The sequence below is a fragment of the Panthera uncia genome, chromosome A2, assembly GCF_023721935.1.
Source record: "Panthera uncia isolate 11264 chromosome A2, Puncia_PCG_1.0, whole genome shotgun sequence".
NCBI classification, from domain to species: Eukaryota; Metazoa; Chordata; class Mammalia; order Carnivora; family Felidae; genus Panthera; species Panthera uncia.
Genome location: NC_064816.1, coordinates 11,021,498 through 11,046,034, shown reverse-complemented (window position 1 = coordinate 11,046,034; position 24,537 = coordinate 11,021,498). Strand labels below are relative to the sequence as shown.

At 54.5% G+C, this 24,537-nt stretch overlaps 2 protein-coding genes and 1 long non-coding RNA gene across 8 annotated transcripts in view; 1 reads left to right on the top strand and 2 right to left on the bottom strand.

Moving 5' to 3' along the window:
* RAB8A (RAB8A, member RAS oncogene family) overlaps positions 1 to 13,961 on the bottom strand; it is an 18,477-nt gene extending 4,516 nt beyond the window's left edge. For 2 of the 3 annotated variants that reach the window (XM_049640113.1, XM_049640111.1), the window contains exons 1-7: positions 13,838 to 13,961; positions 9,449 to 9,509; positions 7,499 to 7,559; positions 4,018 to 4,095; positions 2,395 to 2,484; positions 1,764 to 1,829; positions 387 to 437 (exon numbers count right to left, since the gene is read on the bottom strand). In XM_049640113.1, the coding sequence (XP_049496070.1) occupies positions 387 to 437; positions 1,764 to 1,829; positions 2,395 to 2,484; positions 4,018 to 4,095; positions 7,499 to 7,559; positions 9,449 to 9,509; positions 13,838 to 13,961 (531 nt within the window). Of the gene's footprint in view, positions 1 to 386; positions 438 to 1,763; positions 1,830 to 2,394; positions 2,485 to 3,704; positions 3,822 to 4,017; positions 4,096 to 7,498; positions 7,560 to 9,448; positions 9,510 to 13,837 lie in introns of those variants that run through there. The other variant, XM_049640112.1, reaches the window with a different exon arrangement.
* LOC125929172 (uncharacterized) lies at positions 2,480 to 18,007 on the top strand. The gene is made up of 3 exons (XR_007459815.1): positions 2,480 to 3,389; positions 3,528 to 8,920; positions 10,425 to 18,007. It is a non-coding gene; the product is annotated as an uncharacterized LOC125929172 (long non-coding RNA).
* The window catches only part of TPM4 (tropomyosin 4), a 21,890-nt gene continuing 14,209 nt past the window's right edge, over positions 16,857 to 24,537 (bottom strand). For 2 of the 4 annotated variants that reach the window (XM_049640114.1, XM_049640116.1), the window contains 4 exons: positions 24,042 to 24,117; positions 22,486 to 22,548; positions 22,331 to 22,400; positions 16,857 to 18,294 (listed from right to left, as the gene is read on the bottom strand). In XM_049640114.1, the coding sequence (XP_049496071.1) occupies positions 18,212 to 18,294; positions 22,331 to 22,400; positions 22,486 to 22,548; positions 24,042 to 24,117 (292 nt within the window). In that variant the 3' untranslated portion in view covers positions 16,857 to 18,211. Of the gene's footprint in view, positions 18,295 to 21,038; positions 21,309 to 22,330; positions 22,401 to 22,485; positions 22,549 to 24,041; positions 24,118 to 24,537 lie in introns of those variants that run through there. The other 2 variants (XM_049640115.1, XM_049640117.1) reach the window with 1 other exon arrangement.

Here is a 24,537-nt window from a genome sequence, read left to right as displayed (position 1 = left end):
GGGGTGTCTTGTCACGGACTGGGGGGGTGGCGGACTGTGGCTCTGGGCCTGCCTTTTCTGCAGGAGGCTCTCTCTCCTCACACGTGCCATCTCCCAGGTAGGATGGCAAGGGCCGCGTGTCCCCTGCTGGCCCATGAACTTAGTAGGGAGCACCTGTCACGGAGCAGCTCCGGGCCCCAGAGCAGCGGATGGGGCAGAGCAGGGTGTCCTGCTGTGGATGCCCAAACCACTCCTGCTAACTCCTGCCCCTTTCCCAGAGATGCTCGACTGGGTCTAGCCGGGCCCCGAAGAGCAGGATCTGCCCGGGGAGGCGTCACAGCACTGAGGCCAAGGATGGCTGGCTCCAACAGGGACCCATGCAAGGATTCAGAAAGCAATACACTCACCAGTTTTTTGTCCATTTTTGCTTTGATGTCTCTGGCGAGAGTGAAAAATGCCTGTGGAATAAGGATGTTGTCAGGGCCGCGGGAGCAGGAAGCGGGTAGGGGCCTGCTGGTGCTGGGCCACTCCCGTGTAGGAGAAGTGGCGGGACAGTGGGGTGGGCAGGGGAGCAGCGTCAGGGTGGCTTCCCAGGTGGGGTCTCACCTGTCCAGCCCCATCTCCTGCCACCACTGGGCCACTCCTGCCAAGCTGGACCGCCACCTCCCCTGAGCCAATGACCTGGGACATGGGGTCACCCTTGACTGGACACAGAGGAAACTGAGGTTCAGAGGGGTCGAGTGACTTGTCTGAAGGCACCCAGTGCCTAACTGACAGAGCCAGAAGGATCCAGGAGGAGGGCCCAGTTTTCCACTGCCGACTCCTGTGCTCTGTCCACTTTTGCCCCCACCTCTGACGGTCAGGTCAGGGCCGGGCAGAGAGGAAAAACAAGCCGTTCTTAGCCAAACACACTTCGCATGGGGTCTCTGCCAGCAGGAAGGCCTGGGAGGGCCAGTGCCAGGTCAAGGCTTGCCTCCCCATGCTTGACGAGGCTCGAGCTGGCCCCTCTTGGTAGGGAGGCAGAGTCTCAACGAACGCCCACATGACGTGGAATATTCTGTTGTGAAGGCTGGTTTCGGTGCTAGGGAAGACCAAAGTGGTGGGCCTAAGGGCCTGGGGGACAGTGAAGGTCTCCCTGCGAGGGGCCACTCGGGCTGGGCCCTGAGGGGAAAGGGGGTGCAAGGAGGGTGTGGCACGGGTGGCCTGGGATGGAAAGTTGCGGGCAAGGCCCAAGCTGTGGGTGGCACACACCGCCTGGGGCTGGTGAGGGAGGGCCTTCTGTGCCAGGCGTGTTGGGCTGAGGCTGGGAGCAACATGGAAGGTGAATTCTGGAAAGATCACTGGGGCAGTGGGATGGAGGTCGGCAGATCAGCTCCACGGAGAAGAGCGGGTGGCCCCGGCCAAAGCTCAGTCATCTGGGCTTGCTGACCGGGGCCTGTCTGTGAGGGTGGCAGGGCCGAGGGCACACACGTGGAGCTGGGCCTGGGCACCTGTCAGCTGGGACTCTCTGAGGCCGTTTCTCCATTGGTAAAACGGCGCCTGCTCCCCAGGGCTGCCCAAGAACCACTGAGGTAACAGCCTAGGTGCCCAGCCAGGGCCTGCACCTGCTGATGTCAGAACATGGCAACTCCCTCAAGGGGCCTGGCACACCGCCTAGAAAGTGCCGCGTGGCCAGCCGAATGAGGGACCGACCTTAGGCAGCCCAGGGCCTGAGGTCGGTCCCCCTGGTAGAGCCTCCCCAGAGGGTGCAGCCTGTCCCTCAGCCCAGAGGGCCCAGGACTCACGTTCTCCACGTTGATGTTGGCCTTCGCACTGGTCTCCATGAACTTGATTCCATAGTCCAGGGCGAGCTGTGTGGAAGGGAGACACACACGTGCATGTTAGCCACTAGGTACCCCTGAACCCCACAAACCCTGAGCCAGGAGCAGTGCAGAGGCGGGAGTTGGGGGGGGGTCTCAGGCCATGGATCTGACACCTGGGCTGCTCCCTCAAGTCCCCAGTGGAGAGCAGGTGGTGAACATCCCTGGCAGGAGGGTGGAGGGGGCGTGGCTCAAACCACTGCTCTCTCCTCTGCTTCCTGTGGGTCCCACAGGTTCCAACCGGATGCCGTGAGGGAGCACACAGAGCACATCCCAGAAGCCGCTGCGTGTGCAGTCTTTAGACGGAAGCCCAGCGGAGGGAGTGCCTTCCACTCTCCCTTTGTCCTGAGTCCCAGACCCCCTCAGTCTTGTACAAGCCAGGCTGGCCGGTTATCGTATGCTTGTAGAGACTGTGAGAGAGTCTCCCCCAAAGCCCACTCGGCGAGTGAGCAATCGGAGACCCTCTGGGGCAGAACAGGCCTCCATGCAGAGAACCCTAAAACCCTGAGGTCCCTGTGCCACGAGGTGCCAGGCCCACGCCGGTGGCCATGCCCACCTTCTCTCCCCGTTCCTTGGACACTTGTCTCTTGTCGTTCACGTCACACTTGTTCCCGAGTATCATCTTTTCGACATCTGCAGAAGCATGCTGAAGGGGAGGGCAGACGGGTGGTGAGAGGTCAGAGGCCAACACACAGTCTGTCCCCCGAAATCCGCGTGGTGGGCCAAGACTGCTGACACACCCTTGTACAGGGGACGAGCTGAAGATCAGAGAGGCTGAGTGGCCTGTCCCACGTCACACAGCCAATACAAGAGCAGAGTCCAGGTTCTGGCTACTACTCTGACCGAGGACATGCTCTCTGGCTGCTGAGGACAGCTTCCCTACGGGCTGTGTCACCCAGGCCCTGAGGCCATCCCTGGGCTCCTGGCAGGGTCTGGCCTACGGAGGCAAGCGAAGCTGGGATATTTACCCCCGCTCGCCTCCCTCCCTCCCTGCCTCTTCCGCTGGAGGCCCCAGCTGCTCTCCCAGGACCTTCCGCCCCACTCCAGTTTGCTCCGTTTGGACTCTGGAAGTAGGCAGCGCCTGGGGTGGCAATGGCCCCCCACTGCAGCCAGCCCCGGGGTGTCCCTATCCCCTGGCGCCCCCCACAGCTGCCTCATGCTTGTAAAGGGCTCCTCCTCCAACCCTTTCTTGGGCTCCAGTGGAAGGTTCCACGCTTCCCGAAGGACGAGGGTATGGAAAGGGACCTCATCGTGTAGCTCAGATCAGGTCTCGTGAAACACTGCTCTGCTCCCGAACTTCCTCTTAACTGCAAGACCCTCTCGCCCACTGGCCAGAAACACTGAGTTTCCACAAGGACCAATGGGAGTGGTTCCTTGTCCTCAGCCCGGGCACGGCCTCTGGCCAGCAGACCATCAGGTCTGACAGTGGGCCTGTCAGGATGGCGGCCTGGTGCCACTGCTCACGTATGTCAGCCGTGGCGTGACCTTTGGCCGTGGCTTTATGGATGGGTGAAGTCCTCTCGCTGCACCTCAGACCCGAAGCCCCACCTGGTGAGTCACCGAGAGGCACAAGTGCTGTCGTCCAAGAAGGCTTTGGGGTGAGCCTGTCTGGGAAGCCAGAAGGCGGGGACGCCAGCTTTGGGACGGGGAGGCGGGGCTAACTGCCTTCTTTTCCCTCCTGGGTTCAAGGTCTGCTTTCCCAGCCAGCTGCAGTCGAAGAGCTGCTGGCTTGAACTCGGGTGGCTCAAACCAGCTCACACCCCGCTCTGCTGAAACTCAGAGTACAATCTGAAATGCCTGTCCGCCAAATGCAAGGGTCATGCCTATCCTGGAACCTCCCGTTTCTAGAAAGCACCAAATGCTCACAGTGATCAAGAGCTCAGGTATCTCTTCTCTCATGGCTGAGACATTGCCCAAACCTGACAGCCCCAGTGGGGAAATTAATGGGCTCTCAGGGCCACCCCATGATGACGCGATGCCCATGTGTGGTCTCCAGGGTCAGCCACCTGGGTCCCGGTCCCCATTCCGGGTACATCCCTGGCCATGGAGCTCTTGGCAAGTGACTTCTAGGGGTCTCTGTGCCTCAGTGAGCTCATCTCTTATCCGAGGAGCTCTGGGGTGGCGACCGAGGTGGGGACATGCATGAAGTTCCTCTGCACGTGAGGGGCGCAAGCCTTACCTCCTCAATATTCCGAATCCAGTTCCGGATGTTGTCAAAGGATTTCTCGTTGGTGATGTCATAGACCAGCATGATGCCCTGGGCGGGAAGGGAGACAAACGTGTGCTCTGGACAAGCTGCGAGCTGAGGGGGAGGCCCCAGCAAGGTGGGGTGGCCGAGACCCCAGCAAAACGCCCCTCCTGCCAACTCCCTCCACTCCACCCCTGGGGCCCTTCCTTCTGCTGGACTCCAGGACCGGCTCCTCCCTGGTCGCCCAGGCTCTAGTCCTGCCCACCCCGCCACCAAGGTGACCCTTCACCCTGCAGACCAGACCTCACCACACTCGTGCTTGCAGACAAGCCTTGCGGGCTCCCCAGCACCAGCAGGGCACATGTGCCCATGGCCTGGCAGCTCTCGGCGTCCCACCTGCCTCCCAGTCCCATGTTCCATGGCCCCAGGGCCCACAGTGCTCCCCTTCACTCAGCCCGCCCTGCCTGAGTCTCCTCCGAGCACCTACTGCGCACCGCGTTCTATGGTAGGGTCTCGTTGAAGCCTCACAGCCCTCACAGGTGGGTCCGGCTGTCCCCACTCTGCAGACGAGGACCCAGAGGTGTGGGATGGCCAGGCCCGCCTCCCTTCCCGTGAGAGAGTAAAGGGCGTAACTGGGGTCTGAACCCTGGATGGCCTGATCCTGACACTCTTGTGTGTTCCAATGAGTCCACCCACGGGGCCAGCTTGGAGCGTGGGGCTGGGCGGCACTGAGGCCCCTGAGGGTCCGTTACCCACGTGTGAGCAGGTGGGAGACAGCGCAGGAGTCCCTAAAGAGCTGCAGAGTGAACCCACCTCCACCTGGGCCCGTGACCTTGCCGCCACTGCGAAGGACACGTGTCCCTGTTTGATACAGAGCAAACTGAGGCCCACAAAAGCACCCTTAAAGATTCAAGCCCAGGAAAGACTGACCCTGAACAAGTTGGTCACACCAGCTCCCATTAGGAACCTCCCTGGGCCCTCATCAGGACCAAGTAACGCCGAGGGCCACCTTCCAGGCACAGGGCCCCAGCTGTCCTGGGCCGGCCTGGCTTACTCCATGTGCTCAGGCCACCCCCTCCCGACGGCCCGGCCCTGCATCCGAGACCGCTGGTGCCGGCCAAGACGTCCCTGAGGCTGCCCGAGTCTGCAGAGTGAGAACGTGGGCTGCGGGCACTGGGTGGAGAGCGGCGAGGACGTGTGGTAAGACCTCAGGGACGGGAAAGGAGAGCCCCTGTAATTCCGAAGCCCCGCCGTGAACCCAAGGAGACACGCAGGGGCCTCGCAGCCTGCCACAACTGAGGCCCCGGCCAGGACCCCTCCGGAAGGCCATCTGGGGGCCCCCTCTCAGGGGTCTCTTGGGGAGACTGAACGGAGACCACCTGCAGGATAACCAGGAGCTTGTAGAGGGGCCGTGCTGTCGGCCACTCCCCAGCCAAGGCCAGCTCGAGTACGAGATCCCGGTGCGCAGACTCCCTAGGTCAAGCACCGCGGAGGCCTCTGGCCGTCAGGGGGCAAGAAACGCCACGAGGTCATGAGAACTTTCCTCCCTTTTATCCAGGGACTGGCCCCTCGGGTGGCCCAGGGCTCTGGCCACCACCAGCAAGTTGACACCCCACGCTCCAGATTCCAAGGTGTCAGATATTCACCACCCGAGGGGTGGGGGTGGTGGGTGGAGCTATCAGGAGCGAGAAGCGCCGAGAAAACACGGGATCACCCTATTCCAGGTCCTCCGTGGAAACTCTCCTCGGGGCCCCAAGCGACCACGTTCCCAGCCCCCACTGGGCACGGCTGCCCCTATCAGCTTGTAAGCTCCCAACGGGACAACGGACACCCAATGTCCCCAAATTTGGGACCCAAGAGTCTAGTACCATGCAGGGAGAGGGCGATGGCTGCGATGGGGGCAATGTTCTCTGAGCTATCCGGTAAGGTCACCCCTGGCCACACGTGGCTCTGCAGTGCCTAAAAGGTGCGACCAAGGGGCCGGATTTCTTACTTGCGTCAATTTACGCTCAAAGAGCCACATGTGGTCGCTGGCTTTATATATGGGTTCTCTAAGGCTATATATATCCAATCTAGGACTGCAAGCCACAAACACCCTGGCTCAGGCCAGCGTCATCAAGGGCTGGCTGAGGATGTGGGCACTGGAGACAGCCAATCGGCACTGGCCCAGTCATTTCCCCTCTGCGTGAACTGAAGCAGGACATGGAACCGTGCTAGGCCTTAGGTCCCCTGTCAGTGAAACGTGGACAACCGTGGCACCCATGCTCCGCTGTTAATGGCCAAGACCTGGGCCCAGCAGCTGGCACACGAAAGGCCTCAGAGAATGGGGGCGGTGGTGGGGGGCTATTTCAGCCCAGATGGGGAGGGGGCCTACCTGAGGCCACACAGCAGAAGCTCCCCCAGGACCCCGGTTCCCCGAGGCCCCTGCCCCACCAGAGCACAGCCAGGTGGGAAGAAAATTAGTAAATAAATTTTAATGAGGAGTGCTAAGGTTGCAATGCACACGATTGAGTTTCTGTTATGTTTCAAAAGCTATGTGGGATACTCTAAATACTTAATGCCTCCGTTCATTTCTGCCGTCCACCGGTATTTCCTGAATACCCACCACATACCCAGCGTGGTCCCAGGCACGGGGCATACGGCAGTGACTGAGACGTGGCCCTGCCCTCACAGAGCTTGTGGTCTTGCAGAGGAAACAGGCATGTATGCGGTCACATGACGGGGTGTGCACCGGGCGCCAGAAACGGGGAGACGGCCATCCGCCCTCGCGGCTGCCCGAAACGGAGTCCTGTTCTCTGTTCCACTTTCCAAGTAAGGAGATGCAGCTCAGAGGGTGACCCAGGGTGCTGAGCCAGGGGCCAGGGCTCTGCCTCCCGCTCCCCCCAGACCCTGAGCGCTCCGCTGTGTGCACACCTCACATGAGCTCGACCCACTCGGAGGGCAGGAACCCGGCCTATTCCGGGTCCTCCTCCGCATCTAGCTCAGGCCTGGCCTAGAGAAGGTGCTCCGTAAAAGCACCTGAGGGATAAGGAACGAGTCTTCCTGTGATAGCACCCTGCCTCTGGCCCGGGGGACCGTACAACGGCCAACTGCCCAGAGCAAGTCAACTCCTGGATGATGTTCAAGTTTTCAGTAGCAAATTCCACAGAGACTGACACAGGCCACGTGAGCGCTCCTAAGTGTCGGGGCATGCTATCTCCAATTTCACTGACCTCACCTGGAAGAACCGGCTTCCTCTGTCTTCCCTCATTCCCAAAGAATTAACCGTCCTTAAACCCTGCATTGTCCCTGAAGCAGAAGAGGATGTATGTCGGGGTGGGGGCAGGGCACATAGCCTTTTCCTAAAATTAACCCGGGACCGAGGACCCCGGAGGAGCCCGAGCACGGACTCCCCAGAAGCATCCGGGTTTGGGCATTCACGAGAGTGATGTTCGCGTGGACTTTAAGAAAAGAAACAAAAACCAGTCCCTACCATTGCGCCCCTGTAGTAGGCCGTTGTGATCGTCCGAAACCGTTCCTGACCAGCTGTGTCCCTAGAGGAGAAGAAGGGAGAGTGGTGACAGCAAACACCAATCGTCATCACCGTGGGAACAACGGGTACTCACCCGGGATGGACGCGGGTTGTTTCTTAATTCACTGTCCGACTGTGGGACAGCACCTTTGTCCTCTACTCTTACAGAGGAGGAAACAGTGACTCAGGGGTGTCAAAGACCTGCCCCATAGGGCATAAAGTCATTCCCTCCAATGACCCCTCTGCTGCACCTCTGTTTCCTGGGGATTCTTCCCAGAGTTTCCGGCTCACAGAAGAGCCGAGATCGGATGTCAGCTGTGAAAATCCAGGGCCATGCAGGCATGGAAGGGGCCGGTCACATGGCTGGAGGGGTGTACCTTCATGCTTGCTTGCTGTCTTGGCAGAAGCCAGGGAGCAAGTCTTCCCTCATTGGTGGAGGGCGACACCTGGGTGAGACACATCGTGCCCAGCCCAGCTCCTGGCACAGGGGGCATTCAGTGCTCGGTGTAAAGATGGCCTGACTGATTGGTGGCGGGGCCAGGGCAAGCCCCATGTCTTTTGTCTCTGGATTCGGGGTTCCTTTCGTGACCCTGCGAGGGCTCTGCATGGCTGGGCTGCACGGAGGCCCCTCAATCTGGGGCTCGGCTGGCTTTCTGACACTAACGGCAGGTGACGTTAGTGGTTAGGAACAGTCATTTCTATCCTCTGCCATGGCCTCAGTCTAGAGAAGCGTTAAGAGAGTCACTGACCCCATCGAGGCTGCTGAGAGCAGAAGTAGGAAGAGAGGAGAAGAGGAAAGTGAAACTTCTGCCAGCTGCCGCCGTGTCACCTCGGACTCCGGGCACTGAGGCTGCTGGGGAGCCACGTGGTAAAGATGGAGATGCTTCTAAGGCTTGTAACTTATGAGGCAGCCAGAGACCAGAGACCAGAGACCAGAGACCAGAGACGGGCAGATTACCAGCTGACGAGGCATCAGGCCTCATCCAGATTTCCACTCTGGAGTCAGACCAGAGGCGAACACCACGGGAGCCGAGGGGGCGCCCTGGGCAGGCAGAGCGATGCTCACGCTCTGAGACCCGGGGGAGGGAGACGGGCTGCGGGGAAGGTGGCTTCGTGGCCCCCCTCACGGCACTCCCTCCCACCACAGGTGCTCGCTAGGGCAGGGAGATTTCGCCACCCTCTCACATGTGACTTCTCTTTCATTTCGCTCAAGGCCCGTACTTCCCCGTGGGTGATGTGGCTGCAGGGCGGGGACTCCCCTTCCATCTGACCATCTGAGCTCAGCCTTCCTGGCACTTCCGAGGGGCTACAGACCCCAGGCAGCGCCAGCGACAGGGACTCACAACCTCTCCGATTTCATGTATCAGAAGAAGTCAGCCCCAGGTAAGCGGAATAGAAAACGGGTCTTGCCGCTGGGCCTGGCCTCAGCTTATTTTTAGTTCTGGGATTTCAGGTCTGTGTGCTAAAGAAGTAAGGCTTGGGCTTCCCCGGGGGTGGGGGAGAAAAGAGGAAATGATGTCTGGCCTTCTTCAGCGAGCTGATAGGGTCAAAAGGAAACACTGGGCTGGGGCATGGCGTTGTCCCAAAGCCTTCACCACCGCCCAGGCACAGAGGGCACGCTCCAAGTCCAATGGAAGCAGGCCACTCGGAAGCCCAGGCCCAGCGGTGCCCACATCGAAACACTGAGCTAACCCGGACTGGCAGCTATGTCCCCAGAAGGTGCTGACAGACTCCAGGCCCCAGTAACCAGCAGAGCACAGTCTCTGGGTTTCGGAAGAAAGCCTGATGCGTATGGCTAGGCACAAAGAGGTGGAGGCCATGGTCACAGGGAGGGGGAAAGAGAGAGGCACCAAGGCTTCTGGCTCAAAGCACTCCCTGGGTGAAGGGGCGGAGGACGCCAACGCCTCTTACCATATCTGTAGCTTAATTCTCTTGCCATCGAGCTCTATGGTCCTAATTTTAAAGTCAATTCCTGAAAGAAAAGGAAAGAAAAGGCACATCACGGTCAGCCCACTGCCCAAGCTGCATCTGAGGCAGCTGCTGCCAACCTGTTACGGAGCACCTGCCTGGTACTGGGGCACCTGGGATCTCGGAAGCTCCCACAACAAGTCTGGAGGCGCCTGGAGAGAACGTTCTCCTCTCCTGGAAGGGGAAGCTGAGGCTCAGAGGGCAGACCGAGCTGCCAAGAGTGAAGCCCCAGGTGGCACAGGCTGGCGGGCAAACCCAGGTCCTTCAGGCGACAAAGCCTTGTTCTCTCACCTCTGCCCACCAGGCAGCCTCTCAGAGTTGGCCTCCACGGAATCTTTCGAGGGCCAGAGCCCCACGCCTCCCACCACCTAGCACCAGGCCCTCCCAAACACACAGGGCATGGAGCCCCAGGATGCCCCCCAATACTGCTCTCACGGACCTCCAGCCTTCGCACATGCCGTTCCCTCTCTGTGGGTGGTCCCTATGCCGCCCACCTGTCGCCCTAACAAACTTTCTCCTTTCATTTTTTCAAGTTTATTTGCTTGCGAGAGAGAGAGAGAGCGTGCATGTGCGCGTACGTGGGGGAGGGGCAGAGAGAGAGAGGGAAAGAATCCCAAGCAGGCTCCACGCTGTCGGCACAGAGCCCAACGTGGGGCTCGATCCCACGAACCATGAGTTCGTGACCTGAGCCAAAAGCAAGAGTCGGACGCTCAACCACTGAGCCTCCACCAGACCTGCTGGAAGGTCGCCTTCCAAGAAGCCTTCCTGACCCTGCCCTCCTCTCCCACTTGTCGGCTGTAGTCCCCTTTCCCCGAGACCAGGGTGACCTCTCAGCCTCCTACCCCCTCAGTCCCCTCCCCAGCTTTCCTGACCACATTCAACCATGTCACGAAGCTAACCTCTGTTCCAAACCTGCCAGCGTGTCCACCAGTGGATGGGCAGATAAACAGAACATGGCCCATCCGTACTACCACCCGGCCGTGAAAAGGAATGAAGGCCTGACACACGCCGCGACAACCAAAAACACCTTCCAGAAGCTTCCGCCACCCCCTCGGCCCCAGGATGAAGTGAGAACAGTTGAGTGTGTGCGCCAAGGTCCTGCCTCGCCTGGCCACCGCGCGGCAAACAGCTCCCACGACTGTTTCCTAAATATCCCGCGCGCAGTCTGGACTCAGGGCTCTCGTGCTCGCTCTTCCCTCTCTTGGAATGTCGCTTCCTTCCATGACTTCCTGGCTCCCCCGGCCCTTCACTCAGGCCTCTGTTCAAGTCACCTCCCCAGGTGAGCCTTCCTGACCATCCTCACTCTCTCTCCCCTCGCTTCTTTTCCTTCTTCGGGTGCACACCCTTGACAGTGCATTTGCTCCACGGATCTTGGGGTGAAAGTTGTCCATGGAAAACAGCCCGACCCTGCCTTTACCTCCGCGAGTTTGTTCTACATCTTTGCCCTCGAAGCCTGGAGGCGGGAGCCTGGCTTGAGCCCTCAGAACTGATGACAGGATGTTAATTCCATCGCTGCCCACCTCAGGAGCTGTCCAGGGGACCACAGGGAATATCAGTCTGCATCTGAAATGTGCCCACGAGGACAGAAGCTCCAGGAGAGCAGGGACTCAGACGTCTTACTCATGGCTGTGTCTCCGGTAACTCAGCATGGCAGAGGCCAGCTATGTATCTGCTAGAAACTGATCACCCAGTCCCACACACGCACCTAGACTACAGGCCTTGTTACATTGGTTTCCCTCTGATTCACCCCAGTCATTTCTTCAGCCCCTGCAGCCGTGCTGGCACACAGCAGGCGTTGGGGAAAGATGGCAGGGCGAAAGAAATAAAAGCCACAGGGTGCCGTGCGGTTTACGAAGCACGTTCACATCTGCCATGTGTCTCCCTGAAGGTATGAGTGAATGGGGCCCCGAGGAAGCCGTGGGAGCTGAGCCAGGCTGTGAAGAACCAATTCCGAACTTGGCCGCTGGGCCAAGTTCACACCGCCAGTGATCGATGCAGCTTTTGAGAACGGGCTCTGGCAAAACGAAAGCTGGGCAGGAAATGAACAGCCACTTAATCCCTGATCCATAAAGACAAGCCAGAGGTGTACTCAGTGCCAGTAGAGAATCACCTTTACACATTCAGTTGCATTCCAGGACTAAGCGGCCCAGTGTTGTTCCTTCCTAAAACAGCCCCTACCTCCCGTCCCAGGTCCACAGGGACACGTGAAATCAAGACGCCCTGTTTAACCGGCAAAGCCCCACAGCATCACTCTGTCCTAACCTCTTCCTGGGTTTCATTAACACACCAGATTTAATTAGGAAGTGTTAAACTTTACAAGGCTAAGAATTATGAGGCCATCACTTCAAGGTCAGGATGAATTAAATTTGCTCAGAAGACAGAGGCCTACTGGAAAACTACAAATGTAATCAGAATACTGAGGTGGGAGGGAAGGATTCTGGGTTTAAGTGCCACCTGTACCTCCCTAGACGACCTTGCCCAAGCCATGTCTTTGTCTGGAAGTGGAGGCCGGCCTCCTCGGAGCCCTAAAGAGCTAGACTGGGTTTCCTGGACAAGAATGAGAAACCAACAGAAAGATCCAATCTCCAAATTGATCTCACTAGTGCTTGTGCTGAACAGGGAGTTTCTGACGCTGGGACACTGAGGTCTGGGTGAGAGCAAGCCACAGCCTGCCAGGACGTAACATCACTTCCTGATTTATGGAGATGCAAACGCTATCCCAAAGTTGGACCCTGGAGTGGTGGAGGGGGAGGAATCAGAAACATCTGGGTCCAGGGATGAGATGCTGTCACTGCAGGAGCCAGAAATTCTGCTTCCTCCAGGCTGCCTCCGGCCACGATAACAACCTCTTACTCGTTGTACATTTACGATCCTCAACCATCCAGGGCACTGGTCAAGGCAGAGAGCATCACTCCTAAACTGAAGAAACAGGGCTCAGAGTCTAAGTGCTTGTTCAGGGTCGCCCAGCGGCTGGAAAGCTGGAATGACCATTTCCAGTCCAATTCTCTCAACTGTCAAGTGCAGCTCCTGGAGAGGGGCAGGAATGGAATGAGCGGCTCATGGTGGGGTTCAGGGAGATAAGGTTATTGGGCTCGAGTTACACAGGGGTAAAGCAAAGCCTGGTTCCTAGGCTTTCCCCATTCAGAATCAACTCCTGGGCTTGCTGACTATTCTGGAACAAGGCTGCACAGCTCACAGGCCACTCCATTTGATTGGTGTTACCTCCAGGTCAAACGTTTTCACACGGGCAATGGCTGTTTTTGTGACATGGGGACAAGTCAGCTCCACTTTTGTGGATATCAGAACTGAGAAGCAACAAGCCAATTCTGTTCAACCACAACGTGGGCTGGCTTTGTGGGAAAGGCTGTTCTGCAAAGTGACAACTGGTGTCCCGGGCCTCAAGATAGGGAAGTCAGCACCGTCTGTGGCAGCGGCTGATTTTGGTTTCTCACTCAGGTTTTTATCTGGCATCTCCTTGGGGATGACAGGTCCCAGGGCAGGCAGCTGTCAGTCATCATTGCTATCACCTTCTAGTGGGATGGAAGGTCGGGCAGAGAAAGGCTCCAGACTCTTTCTTGCCATTCCTTCTAGAAGAAATTCACCCATGGGGGAAACAGGGCCAGGGAGAGGGGCTTAACCCCTGAACATTACAGAGGAAAGAGCAGGAGAGGGCTGGCTCTGGGATGGATCAGCCGTGCTTGCCCTGGGGATGAGTGCTCCCATCCGGTGGTCCAGTCTTGATTTTGGGCGTTAGACCCACAAGGATTCAAATTCCATCCTTGCCACCTGCAGACTGTGTGACCTTGGGTGAGTCGCATGCCTCCTGGAGCCTCAAATTCCTCAGTGAGGCTCATAACAGCACCTAACACAAAGGACTGGAGGGTGTAATAATGCACATAAAGGGGCTAGCGCACAGTACATGCTTAATAAGGTCAGATGTCAAAGGCCTCTTCCTACGGCCAACTCCCCAAGCCTGTTTCACTTCTGTAAGACGCCGACCCCAAAACAACAGCTTCGAGGGCTGCTGTGTGGACAGCACGAGATGACCGGCGCCAAAACCCCAGCCCAAGACCTGTACTTCCTGACGAGCAAGCTGAGAGTTGGGACCTCAGTCTCCCCATCTGTAAAATGGGCCCTCGGTTCCTATCCCCTTCCTCATAGCCCGGGAACCCCCGAAAAGAGGTGGAAGCGGTTGCTCTTTTCCCCTCCGGTCCCCTCGACCCTCTCTAATCCCTGGATCCGTCCGGCCCAGCCGCTCCCTCAGCCCCAGCCCTTCAGGGGCGCGCCCGGCCCGGGCCTCCGGCGTCCCCGGCCGCTCCCCGGCCCCGCTACCTATGGTGGAGATGAAAGTTGAGTTGAACGCGTCCTCGGAGAAGCGGAACAGGACACAGGTCTTCCCCACCCCCGAGTCCCCGATCAGCAGCAGCTTGAACAGGTAATCGTAGGTCTTCGCCATATTACACTCTCTCCCCGACGGGAAGTGCAGCCAGCGCCTCGCCACTGGCCGCTGGTTCCGTCCATCAGCGCCGAGCCCGCCCCCTATTGGCTCCCGGCCCGCGGCGCGTCACCCAGGCCGACACCCTCCCCCGCGCCCCGCCCGTCGCGGGGAGACGTGGGGAAGGGGAGAGCAAGGCGCGGTGCCGGAAGCGGCCCGAGCGCGCCGGTCATTGGTCGGCGCTAGGGACAGGGCGGGCTGCAATTGGCCAGCGGTGAAGAGTCCAGGGGCTTCAAATGAAGACCAGGGGGGGGCGGGGCATCGCGTGTCCCCGCCTTCTGCCCGCCCCCGACTTGGGGGCAGCCACGCCCCCGGGTGGGAGTGGGAGGGCGGGGAACGTCGCCAACGGCTCCGCGCGCCCGCAGTGGGGCGCGTGCGCATGCGGCCCGGGAGACCGTTGGGTGCCGGCAGAGGGCGCACGCGCGGCGGGTTCTCCGGTTCCCGCCCTCACGGCCCGCGCAGCCTCCGTAGGCTCCGGGAAGAGCGCGGGAAGGGAGTGCGCGGGTGGCGGTGTCGTCTGGAGGGCGCTGCGTCCATCCAGGGGGAACCGAAGAGGAAAGGAGAGTGGGGACGCTCGTCATCGTCGAAGCGAGGCCTCTTCGGGACGTCTTCCGGGGTCTCGGCGCCGGCCGGGGGGACTACTCCGCCGCCTGAGCGGCTTCACTGCCACCAGCCGTACCCGCGGGAACTCCTCGCGACGCGCCTTTGGACCTAATTAGGGACTGTCCAGACCACTGTCTGCCTGCAGTTCCCACCCCCCCCCCGACCCCCCGCCAAGCCTCAGCCGCCAGGGGAGCTAGGGTCGTGAGGATGCTAGGAACAGTCACATCGTTGTCCTTTGCCTGCCTGTTGTCGGCACGTACGAAAACTACACCGAAAGTCCTTAATCCCCACCCTAACCCACTGGGGTCAGTAGTCTGATTCTGCCTTTTTATGCTGAGCAAACCGAGGCCAGAGCTTAAGGGACCCTCCCGGGTTCCAGAGGGAAGGTGGCTTTGAGCTGGGACACGCCAGCCTCGGAGGCCTGAGATCCGGGTGGTGTCCTGCTTGTCAGAGGTGGGCGTTGGGAAGGCGTCTAGACTCACATAAGGTTCCTGCCCAAGCCGGCCCTGGCCGCCCTTCCTGCCTCCCTCTAGGGCCAGCCCCGCTGATCTGGCTGCTGGGGGGCGGCGGGGGGCGGGGGAGAGCTTCAAGCAGAGCCGCCGGCCACGTCGGCTTTGGCGTCTGTAACGTTGGGCGCTACCGACCACCTTCCTGGGACTTGGACCGTTCTACTGGCTGGTTTCTTCGGCCGCGACGCCTCCCTTCCCTGCATGCTGCTGCTCAGATCCCATGGCAGTCTTTGGGGTTTCCACATGCCCCTTAGGAGTTCCTCGCGGTTCTAGGTCTGTTCCGCCCTCTGGGTGATCTCCTTCAATACTGTGGCTGCTGAGATCTCCGCACAGGTGATTCTTGGAGGAATCCACATAGCCCGGCCATCCTTCTGTGTCCAGCTGCTTTGTGGATTTGGCAAAGGTACTTTGACAGGTCCACAACCGAACGTGTCAACTTCTATTCAGACTGGCGTGGCCTGAATCACCTTCCGAGTGAAACCGAAGCCCGGGTTCTAGTAGTTGTTGAATCTTGCTCTTCTCTGCACTGGTCTCCTGGATTATTCTCGAATCCAGATTTCACTCTGTGGTATGTTTGTTCTAAAACACTTACCCACTACCCGTTGGTGGTCGGTTGGGATCAAGTCATTGCCATCTGGCCTTAACCTAGGTTATACCTAGGTATGCCCTAGGTTCCGCATACACTTCATGGGATTGGGAAGCTCCCTGAGACCTGAGATCAATTTAACAAACACTGAATACTTCTGTTGAATGCGAGACTCCAGATGGACTATAACAGTATCTGCATTTTAGACTGCAGCCCCAGGGAGTGGGCAGGAGGGAGAGAAGGAACTTCAATCTAGTGATGGTAGGGCACCTAGAGAAGGGGAGGATACTTTATTCATTGACATTCCGTTTCTGCCATCGAAACAAGCTCACAGCGTCCGCCAAATGTTGAATATGAAGGAAATGTTTTTAATTGCACTTAGTGAGCAAAAAATTGTCTACACACACGAATGTTTGGCTTTCAATTCTCTTTGACTCCTTATCCCATCAGATCGTGAGACCATTATCAAAGCAATTCTGGTAATGAAACTGCAGTCACCTTTGACACTCTCTTCGAGTTACCTGCCAGCCAGTCAGCTGTCTCAAGTCATCTTCCTCCAGATCACTTCCTTTTCATTCCCAGGCAAGCACTATCTGGGATTAACAGGAACCACTTCCTAACTGGCCACCCCGCCTCTAGTCTGCCCCCCCATTCTAGTCCTTCCTGAAAATGACTAAGTGGATTTTCCTAATGTGTTTCTTTGTTGATTAGTCTTCAGCGGCTCTCCACTCCTGACCAAATTAAGTTGGGGCTCTCATCACTGTGGACCAGTTTACCTTCCAACTTTCCTCCTTCCTTCCTTTATATACGCAACACACAGAAGCCTTACGCAGGCAGGCCTTGTGCCTTCCTGACTCAAGCAACAGGGAGCATTTTCCCTGCTCCTGTCTCATCTATTAAAATCCTAGTTATTCTTCACAGCCTGGCTTAGGCGGGACTGGGTGTATAACAAAGGACAGGAGCTTTTGAATTACTGAGGCCAAGTGCTCTCACCTGAATATAGAGGTAATAATCCTCCTATCATGAAGTCACGGTATAAAGCAAATAACATTTGTTAATCATCTTGGCACAGTAATCTTTCCATCCTACTAACGTTCGCTGAACCAGAATACCTTGTGTGTCCCCCCACCCCCAAACACATTCTAAAGTTCACACAAATGATAGTTTATGTAAAAATTTATTTGACCAAAATGTAGAAAAAGTGATACTATTACATATGATACAGTTGCAAGAATCTAAATGAAAGGTGTGCGTTTTATTTAATTGCACAATTTGCTAGTGTACCTTCTGGGTAGTGTGATGCTTAATAAATAGGAGTGAGGGGCAGAGAATCTGGATAAGCTAGAAGCAGGGTGATTTTGTCAGAATTGTAAACTTGAGTTGGCCCCCACACTGCTGGGGAATGTGGAATGTTTCAGCTCTGAGATGTTACCCCAGAAAGCAGACAGACAACAAAGCCAAAATGCAGCTGTGCCTACAAAATGCTCCATATCCAGTTTAATCAGGAGTTTCTTGGTCTTTCATTAACTTGGTCCTGAAGAAGGAATTAAAGTCCTACATAAGTAAATCTTCAGTTTGCTATTCCCGGAAGTATACAGGAGAGGAAGCGAGGCCCATTGCTTTATCTGTACTTTGCTGTCAGAGAGGACCCTTCTGCCCAGTAGTTGTCAGCATTGCTCAATTATTGATGGCTCGCAGTCTTTTTGATAGGACTTCTCTGAATGAGACTGAATTCTGCCACATTCATTCCTGCTAAGCAGATGGTCTCAGATCAGAGCAGACAAGCATGGGTCATTATTGGAATAAGAGATCTGCTCCTCAGAGAACCTCAGAATGAAAGAAACCTGTAGAGGAACATAGGATCTATCCAGAAAATATCTGGGTACTTATTACGATGATTTCCCAAGCATTCTCATACTACCTGCCCAGAGGATGTTTGTTCTGCATGGTGGTGTGTGGGAAAGAGCCAGGATGATAAGGTTGATCTATGGTTTATGACTTCCCACAAGGCAAGCCCTCTTCCCCCTCCTCCCTTTTTTTATGCTCTGGATGGAAAATCCCTACCCATTTTAATGGGATGGTCCCTGGCTACCTGTCGTGTGACCAACAGTGGCCCAGAAGGCTATGTATTCTGCGGCCTTTTAAGTTTACCTGTGACTAGACACTGGAGTTGTTTTTTGAAAGTAAAAGTTTGTCTATTCTCCCAGGAACCAAACGCCCTCAGTCTCTATAGGCGTATGCTCAGTATGAAATACCCTGCCTACCTTATGAATAAATGCAACTTAAAGATAAAAATAGAGCTGAAAAAGCTGGTGCCATTTGAAAAAAGGAAGGAATGAGATTTAACGGGGTGCTCAAAGCTTCTCTGATACAAAATATTTGGTCACGTACTCATAATTTGCTTGACATTTCCAGCAAAGCGAAGATTTCAATAGCAAAAGAAACTTCTTACAAGAGAAGAGAAAGACACAGAGCTCTGGAGTTTCTGTTGGAACAAGACTCTTCTGTTTTGGTTATATACAGTTAAGTTCGTTTAGTGTCTGATCCAGTGTCTGATGTAAGCCCACATTCTCTTCTTTGGCCTGGGCAAGTTTTTCTGGTGAGGATTAAGAGTGGGGGGAAAAATAAATTAATAAGCATCTAAAATTTTGTTAAGAGAAAAAAAAAAAAAAAGCTTCTAAAACCCCACACCGTCAGAGTGAAAGTCATAGCGGAGAAAGTACTCCACATTTAATTATAGCAGAACACCGTCTAAACAGGGTTTGAGTATCAAATACGGGAGTCAGATACGGTTTTGAGATAAAACACAGAGTCTTCAACTAAATTTGAACTTCAGGTACACAACAAATAATTTTATAGTACAGGTCTATCCCAAATGTTGCATGAAATATACTTAGGCCAAAAAACTATTCATTGCCTATCTGAAATTCACATTTAACTGGGTGTCCTGTGTTTTAACTTGGTAAATCTGGCAGTCTAGAGTTAGAACACCTGGATGTAAGCCCCAGCCGTCCCTCTGAAATAAGGCATTTAATCTTGCTACATCTCCGTTTCCCCGTCTGTCAAGGATAACGACAACAATGTGTGGTGTGGGAATTATCATAAGGAGATAATAAATGAGACACCCTACAGAACTTCTGAAGTGCTACACAAACATCAGATCTGGGAAACAGGACATTTCTCCCCTAGTGCCAGTTTGGTGGCCTTTGGTAGGAAACTATAATCCTGAAACCCGTTTTCTCCTTTGGAGCTTCTGGGAATGGCCATTTAAATTCCAGGCATAATTGTGTTTTTGTGTCCGTGTGTCCACAGCAATGTAGTCAAACCCCAGAGAAATGCAGCATGACTAAAATCTAAGTCAGATTACGGGTGAATTATTAAATGACCGAGCTGATAAAATAAAAAATTTAAAAACTAAAACAGCGAGATGCCATTTAGAGCTATGCGTGACAGAGCTCAGGACAGAACCGGTTTGCGATGAGTGATGGCTGATAAGAGGACTAGGCCAAGAATCATTAAAATACTGGAGGAAAGCAAAATGCCTCCTAAAAATGTGATAGGATCAGCTTGGACATTTTCAGAAAGGAAAAAAAAAAAAAAGGCTGCGAAGGTGGCAACCTTTCAACTACAACCGCTGGGCCTTTCATCCGATGAGGCCCTTAGAACCTCAAGTTGCTACGATCTGGGCGGATTGTGTCAGAAAGGAAGAGTGACCTGGGCCCGACTAATCTGGACAGACGGCGCCGGTTCGGCGTGAGCCAATGTCTCCATTGTCTCTCCTAATGTTTACCAACCAAGACATCGCTTTTTTTTGCAGAAAAGTGAAGCAGCTCGTTCAGGGTCCCACGGCTGAAATGGCAGGGCTGGGATTCAAACCCAGGTCTCCCCACTACAGATGCTGACCTCAACTCACCGCTTAGATTCCCTGGCATCTACTTTGTGGTAGGTGTGAGATAACATAACAGGTAGTCGTAGATTTCTGTAGCCCTAATCTCTCTACATGAGGCTCCACCTAGTTGCTTAGTTAAGCTGAACGACTGGATAAGCAGGGCTGCAGTTATTTTAAAGGGCGGGGGATACCTAGGTCTGGAAAAGTCCCAGGAACAAATATACACAGAGAGAAAACACAAAACACCCACACCCCTTCATAGGCTAATTTTCCCAGGGGCGTAAGTATGGCCGTGTGTGAGGGGAGTGGTTTATGCAAAAATTCAGGGGGGGATGATAGGACACCAGGAAGAGACTGGGAGTAGAAGGGTGTGGGTCATTTAAGGGAGATGGACTTTGGAGGGGTGAATACAAAGAACCCACCTGAATAAGAAATTACAGGCTGAGGAATAAGCTACAGTGACAAAAAAAATCGATCTAACTGGAGATTTTCCTGCCACTCCCAGGTTCAAGGGGCAGTCTACAAGACTTGACACTAACATGTCAGTGTTTCTGGGATAATTTGGGGGTGGGTACAGAGAAGTGGATAAAAATATTTGAAATGTGCATTCTTATGGAAAAATGTATGAGCTTTTGGTCACTTTCAGTGTGACCTCTTAGTACCCACAGGCTAATTTTTTTGTTTTTTTAATATACCCACAGGCTAACTTTATGAGTGCTCACCAAACCAAGGCAAGGTTCCTGGTTCTTGTTAAATCAAGTATGAGGAGATGTTAGCATCTCAGGCAACCTTGTTTGGAACTCAGGAATGCATCCTTTCTCTTTGTCTGGCTTTCCAGCAGCCTCCACTCCCTTTCCCTGCTAATGGGATGCTCTTTAATTCCTTGTATAGTTGTCTTCTAAGGGCAGGGTATAGAGGTGAGGTTCCCTGGTGAACTTCCTCCCAGGACTGGGAGGGCTGGATACATGTCCCGTGAACAATGAAGATATAGGGGACCCTAGACACCATTCTCAAGAGAGTAACAGAGAGAACACGCGTGAAAAGGCGGAATAAGGAGACCACAAAATGCCATTGCCGCTTTTTGAATCCGTAGATCAAAACCCGCTCAAGAGTAGCCTCTTTGTAGACACGAGCCTGCCAGTTTTTGCACATTCTGCTGACTCTATTAAGCTGCTTAAGAGGTCGGATGAGTCTCCATTCAAAAACAATTTCTATTTAAGGAAAAACTGCTATCGGCACGCAGATATAGTTCGCTAGCAACATATTTGAGAGCTCGTGCCAAATTGGCGTTTGTTTTCATATCGTCGGAAAAGAATCATGTGGGCTTAACTTTCTTTTTGAAATGAGCTCTTCATTGGAACCACCCACTTTCTGTTGTAGCCACAGTCCAGGGCATCACAGCTACGGCTCAAAAGCGGCAAGGGAAGAACATGAAAATGAGAGGGCCTGGGCATGAGGAGGCCTGTCTTTATTTCAGTCACACAGTCACACAGTCACAGACACAGCAGAGGAAGGCTTGAAAGACCAAACCAGGAGGCAGACCACTGGAGCTTCGAGAAGCCCATGGGACTGTAGGCACCACAGTGAGAAGGCAAACTTCAGTATTGCTAGGACAGAGGGCGGCACCCCAGCTCCCTCTTAGAGAGAGGTCATGTCGTTGAGAGCATGGTCCAGTTCCTCGCTGATAGCTTTGTACTTGAGCTTCTGAGCATATAGCTCATCTAGAGGGCGGAGGTCCCCAGGGAGACAGTTCGGAAGAAGAGGTACAGGGGACAGAACGTGAGGGTCGGAGTGGAGTGCCACAGATGAACAATGACAGGAAGGAAACAAAAGTGAGAAAAGAAAGCATGAACTGAAAGAAAGCTGTGTCCTATGTCAAACACATGAGAAAACAAAAGATCAACGGAGAGGTTTCCAAGTGGTTTGGGGCCCTGCAGGGGATTAGCTATAACGAACCTTTGAAAGAATGGAGACTAGAAATGGACACAGCGTCTACCCCCAACCTCCCGCCCCAGGTTATTTCTGACTTTCAGTGATGTCACCCAGTCCAAAGGTTAAATATACTTTGGAACGGGGGGATTTTTCCCTTATATGGAAACCTCACCTCCCAAACCAAACACTGGACACACGGTCTGGGGAATAAGTTCTGTACCCTTTCTGGGTGGGAGAGATGGTTTTAGATGTTTGAATCCCAATATTCTGGAATTTCCTGGTTATTTTATGAAGAATGCGGGACAGAATTTTTTTTTTTTTTTTAAATTGGAACTCTTCAAGAAATTCTGGGATATGTGGGCACCAGACTTGCAGACTGGAGTCTTTATTCAGTTTCTACATTCTCTATGCTTCCATTTTCTCATACTGTGATAAACTCTTGAGCGCTCTGGGAGAGAGCTTCTGTAAAAATGTAAGGCATTTTAAAAATGCAAGGCGTCTCTCAGGAATGAGCAAATTGAAGGAAATTCTGAAGACTTTTAAAATCAGCCATATTTGGGCCTCCGTATTCACATGTGGAGCTAATTAAGCATGAGATCTTTTAGTTCTTGAGAAGTGGCGACCCAAGTCTGAATTTGACTTGCACGGTCCTGTCCCGTGCTTCTGACCTCCTGCTGTGCCCTCACCCTGCACTTCACTTTCCTAAGAGGAACAAAGCCCAGCTCAGCCCCTCCACAGACTCCTCCCACTTGCCAGGAGATTGTCCTGCAGGGGGAGGCCGAAAAAATGCAATGACATGGCAGTGTCATACCTTCCAGGTCATCAATGGTCTTTTCCAGTTTTGCAACCGTTCTCTCTGCAAATTCAGCACGGGTCTCAGCCTGGAGGAAAAGAAAGGAGTCCCTAAGACGGCTTCGCGACCAGCCCCAAGAGAAACTTGAACTAGCCGGGTACGGTCACGCTCACCTCCTTCAGTTTGTCGGACAAAAGTTTAATTTCTTCTTCGTATTTATCCTCCTTTTCAGAATACTGCGGGAGAAACCAAAGCAGTACTTTAAAAAAGGGGGGGGACCAAAAAAGAAAGAAAGAAAGGAAACAGAAAAAAAAAAGAAAAGAATGTAGGTTCTCTGCTCCTCAGAGAAAAGCGTGTGCTTGAAGCGCCACGAACACGCCTGGGAGGCCGAGTGGACACAGCAGCACCTTTCCGGGCAGAAGAGATGGGCACAAAACTGAGGAGCGCATCCGTAGGGGAGCCCTCTGGGATGGAACCTGCGCACTCTCCAGTCTCCCAGCCTCAGGCCTGAGATCGCCCCCTGCCCCAGCACGGAATGCTCCTTTCCCCGTCACTACATGTCAGAAATTAGTTTTGTTTCGCCAGGTTCAACTGAGATCAGCACTAGCTAACCTTTATAGCTGCTTGCTCCGTTGCCAGATATCCCCAATCCCATTTTACAGATGAGTAAGGAGTCATAGAGAGGTTAAGGAGTTTGTCTAGGGTCACACGGCTAGGAAGTGACCAAGCCATGACTGGAACCTGACTCTGGAATCTGAGCTCCTGGCAATCATCATGCTTTATAGCCCTTTGACACGTCACCTGCTTGTAACACATTTCCCAACTTTCCAAGGTCCCTCTGTTGGGAGTCTTCAAGCACTGTATTACAGGGCCAGTCTCTTCAACTCAACGAGACTCTGAGCCCTTGAGGAGCAGAAGCCATATCATCACCGTTACATCTATCCCCGTGGCCCAGGACAGCATCTGGCACGCACACATAAGCTACATTTGCTCATCAAATATCTTAGTATCCATGTCAGTACTAATGACACGGAGCTAAACAAGACAGATACGCTCCCTGTCCTTAAAACTTTCAGTCTGGCAAGGAAGGCATATCGTTAATTGACTAATTATGACCAACACGATGAACCACACGATAGGAAAAGAAGTAGGCGGGGCTATACAGCCAAGAAACCCCTAACCTAGATGTTCAGTGCAACTGGAGGGCCCTGGGGTGCGGGGGGCGGGGGGTAGGGTGAGGAAGAAATAAAGATGGGGAATTCACAGGTCAGGCCACGAAGGGGTGTGTTCATTCCTGATGCGGTTCTCTCCGGTAATGACTGCTTTGGATACCATTTCAGCCTAAAAAGCCCAATTCCACCTCTCATACCTGCTGCTTGACCTGTTAGAGTGTATTTCTGGGGGATCCAGGGGAATCATTTGAGAGTGAGGCTCTGTATTTATACAATTATGCTCAGCTCTCCCTAGGAAGTGCCTGACCAGGGACCAATCTCATATTCCATCTCCACCCTTGTAGAAGGTGGGGGCGAAGGTGGCACCAAGACCCCACCGAAGGAGGAGTCTAGCCACTGGACATCTCTTTTTATGGAGGGAAAAACCTTGTGGCTGGGCAGCAAAGCTACTGTTAGCAAACACAGGTCAGATCCCTGAGACCCTGGGCATGCTCCCGTGTTCCTTGGGGGGAAGCAAAGAAAGTCCAACAAATCACCAACTCAAGCCGGCCACCAACCTTCTCAGAGGCAGCCTCGAGTGATTTCAGATTGTTCGTGACATTCTTGAGTTCTTCTTCCAGGTCACCACATTTTCTGTGCAGAGAGACAAAGGAATCTGGCGCCCTATCCACCCTCATAGCAGGCAATTCCCCTCAAGGTTTTCAAAAAGGAGGAATCCCTGCTGCCCAGGGCCCCCAGAAGGAATGCGGGGGAAAAATGTTAATGGCTTTTTCTGAGCCGGAGTGCTGTGCACTTATCAAAACCCTGTCGTGGCTGGCAAGGGCACAGCAGGCCGAGGAGTATTTGGAAGGTTTGTAAAGCACTCCTGGGCTCTCGCCAGGGGTGAGGCAACTGGGACTTGTGAAATCTGTGAATTATGAGGCTGACTCCAGAAGGTGCAACAATGCCATGGAGCACGGGAGGAGAGAGCAATCGGTTTGCACCCGACCCTCCGGGAGGCAGGCTCGAGAACGGATCCGCCGGATTCCCCTCTCTCAGCGCGGCGGGATGCTC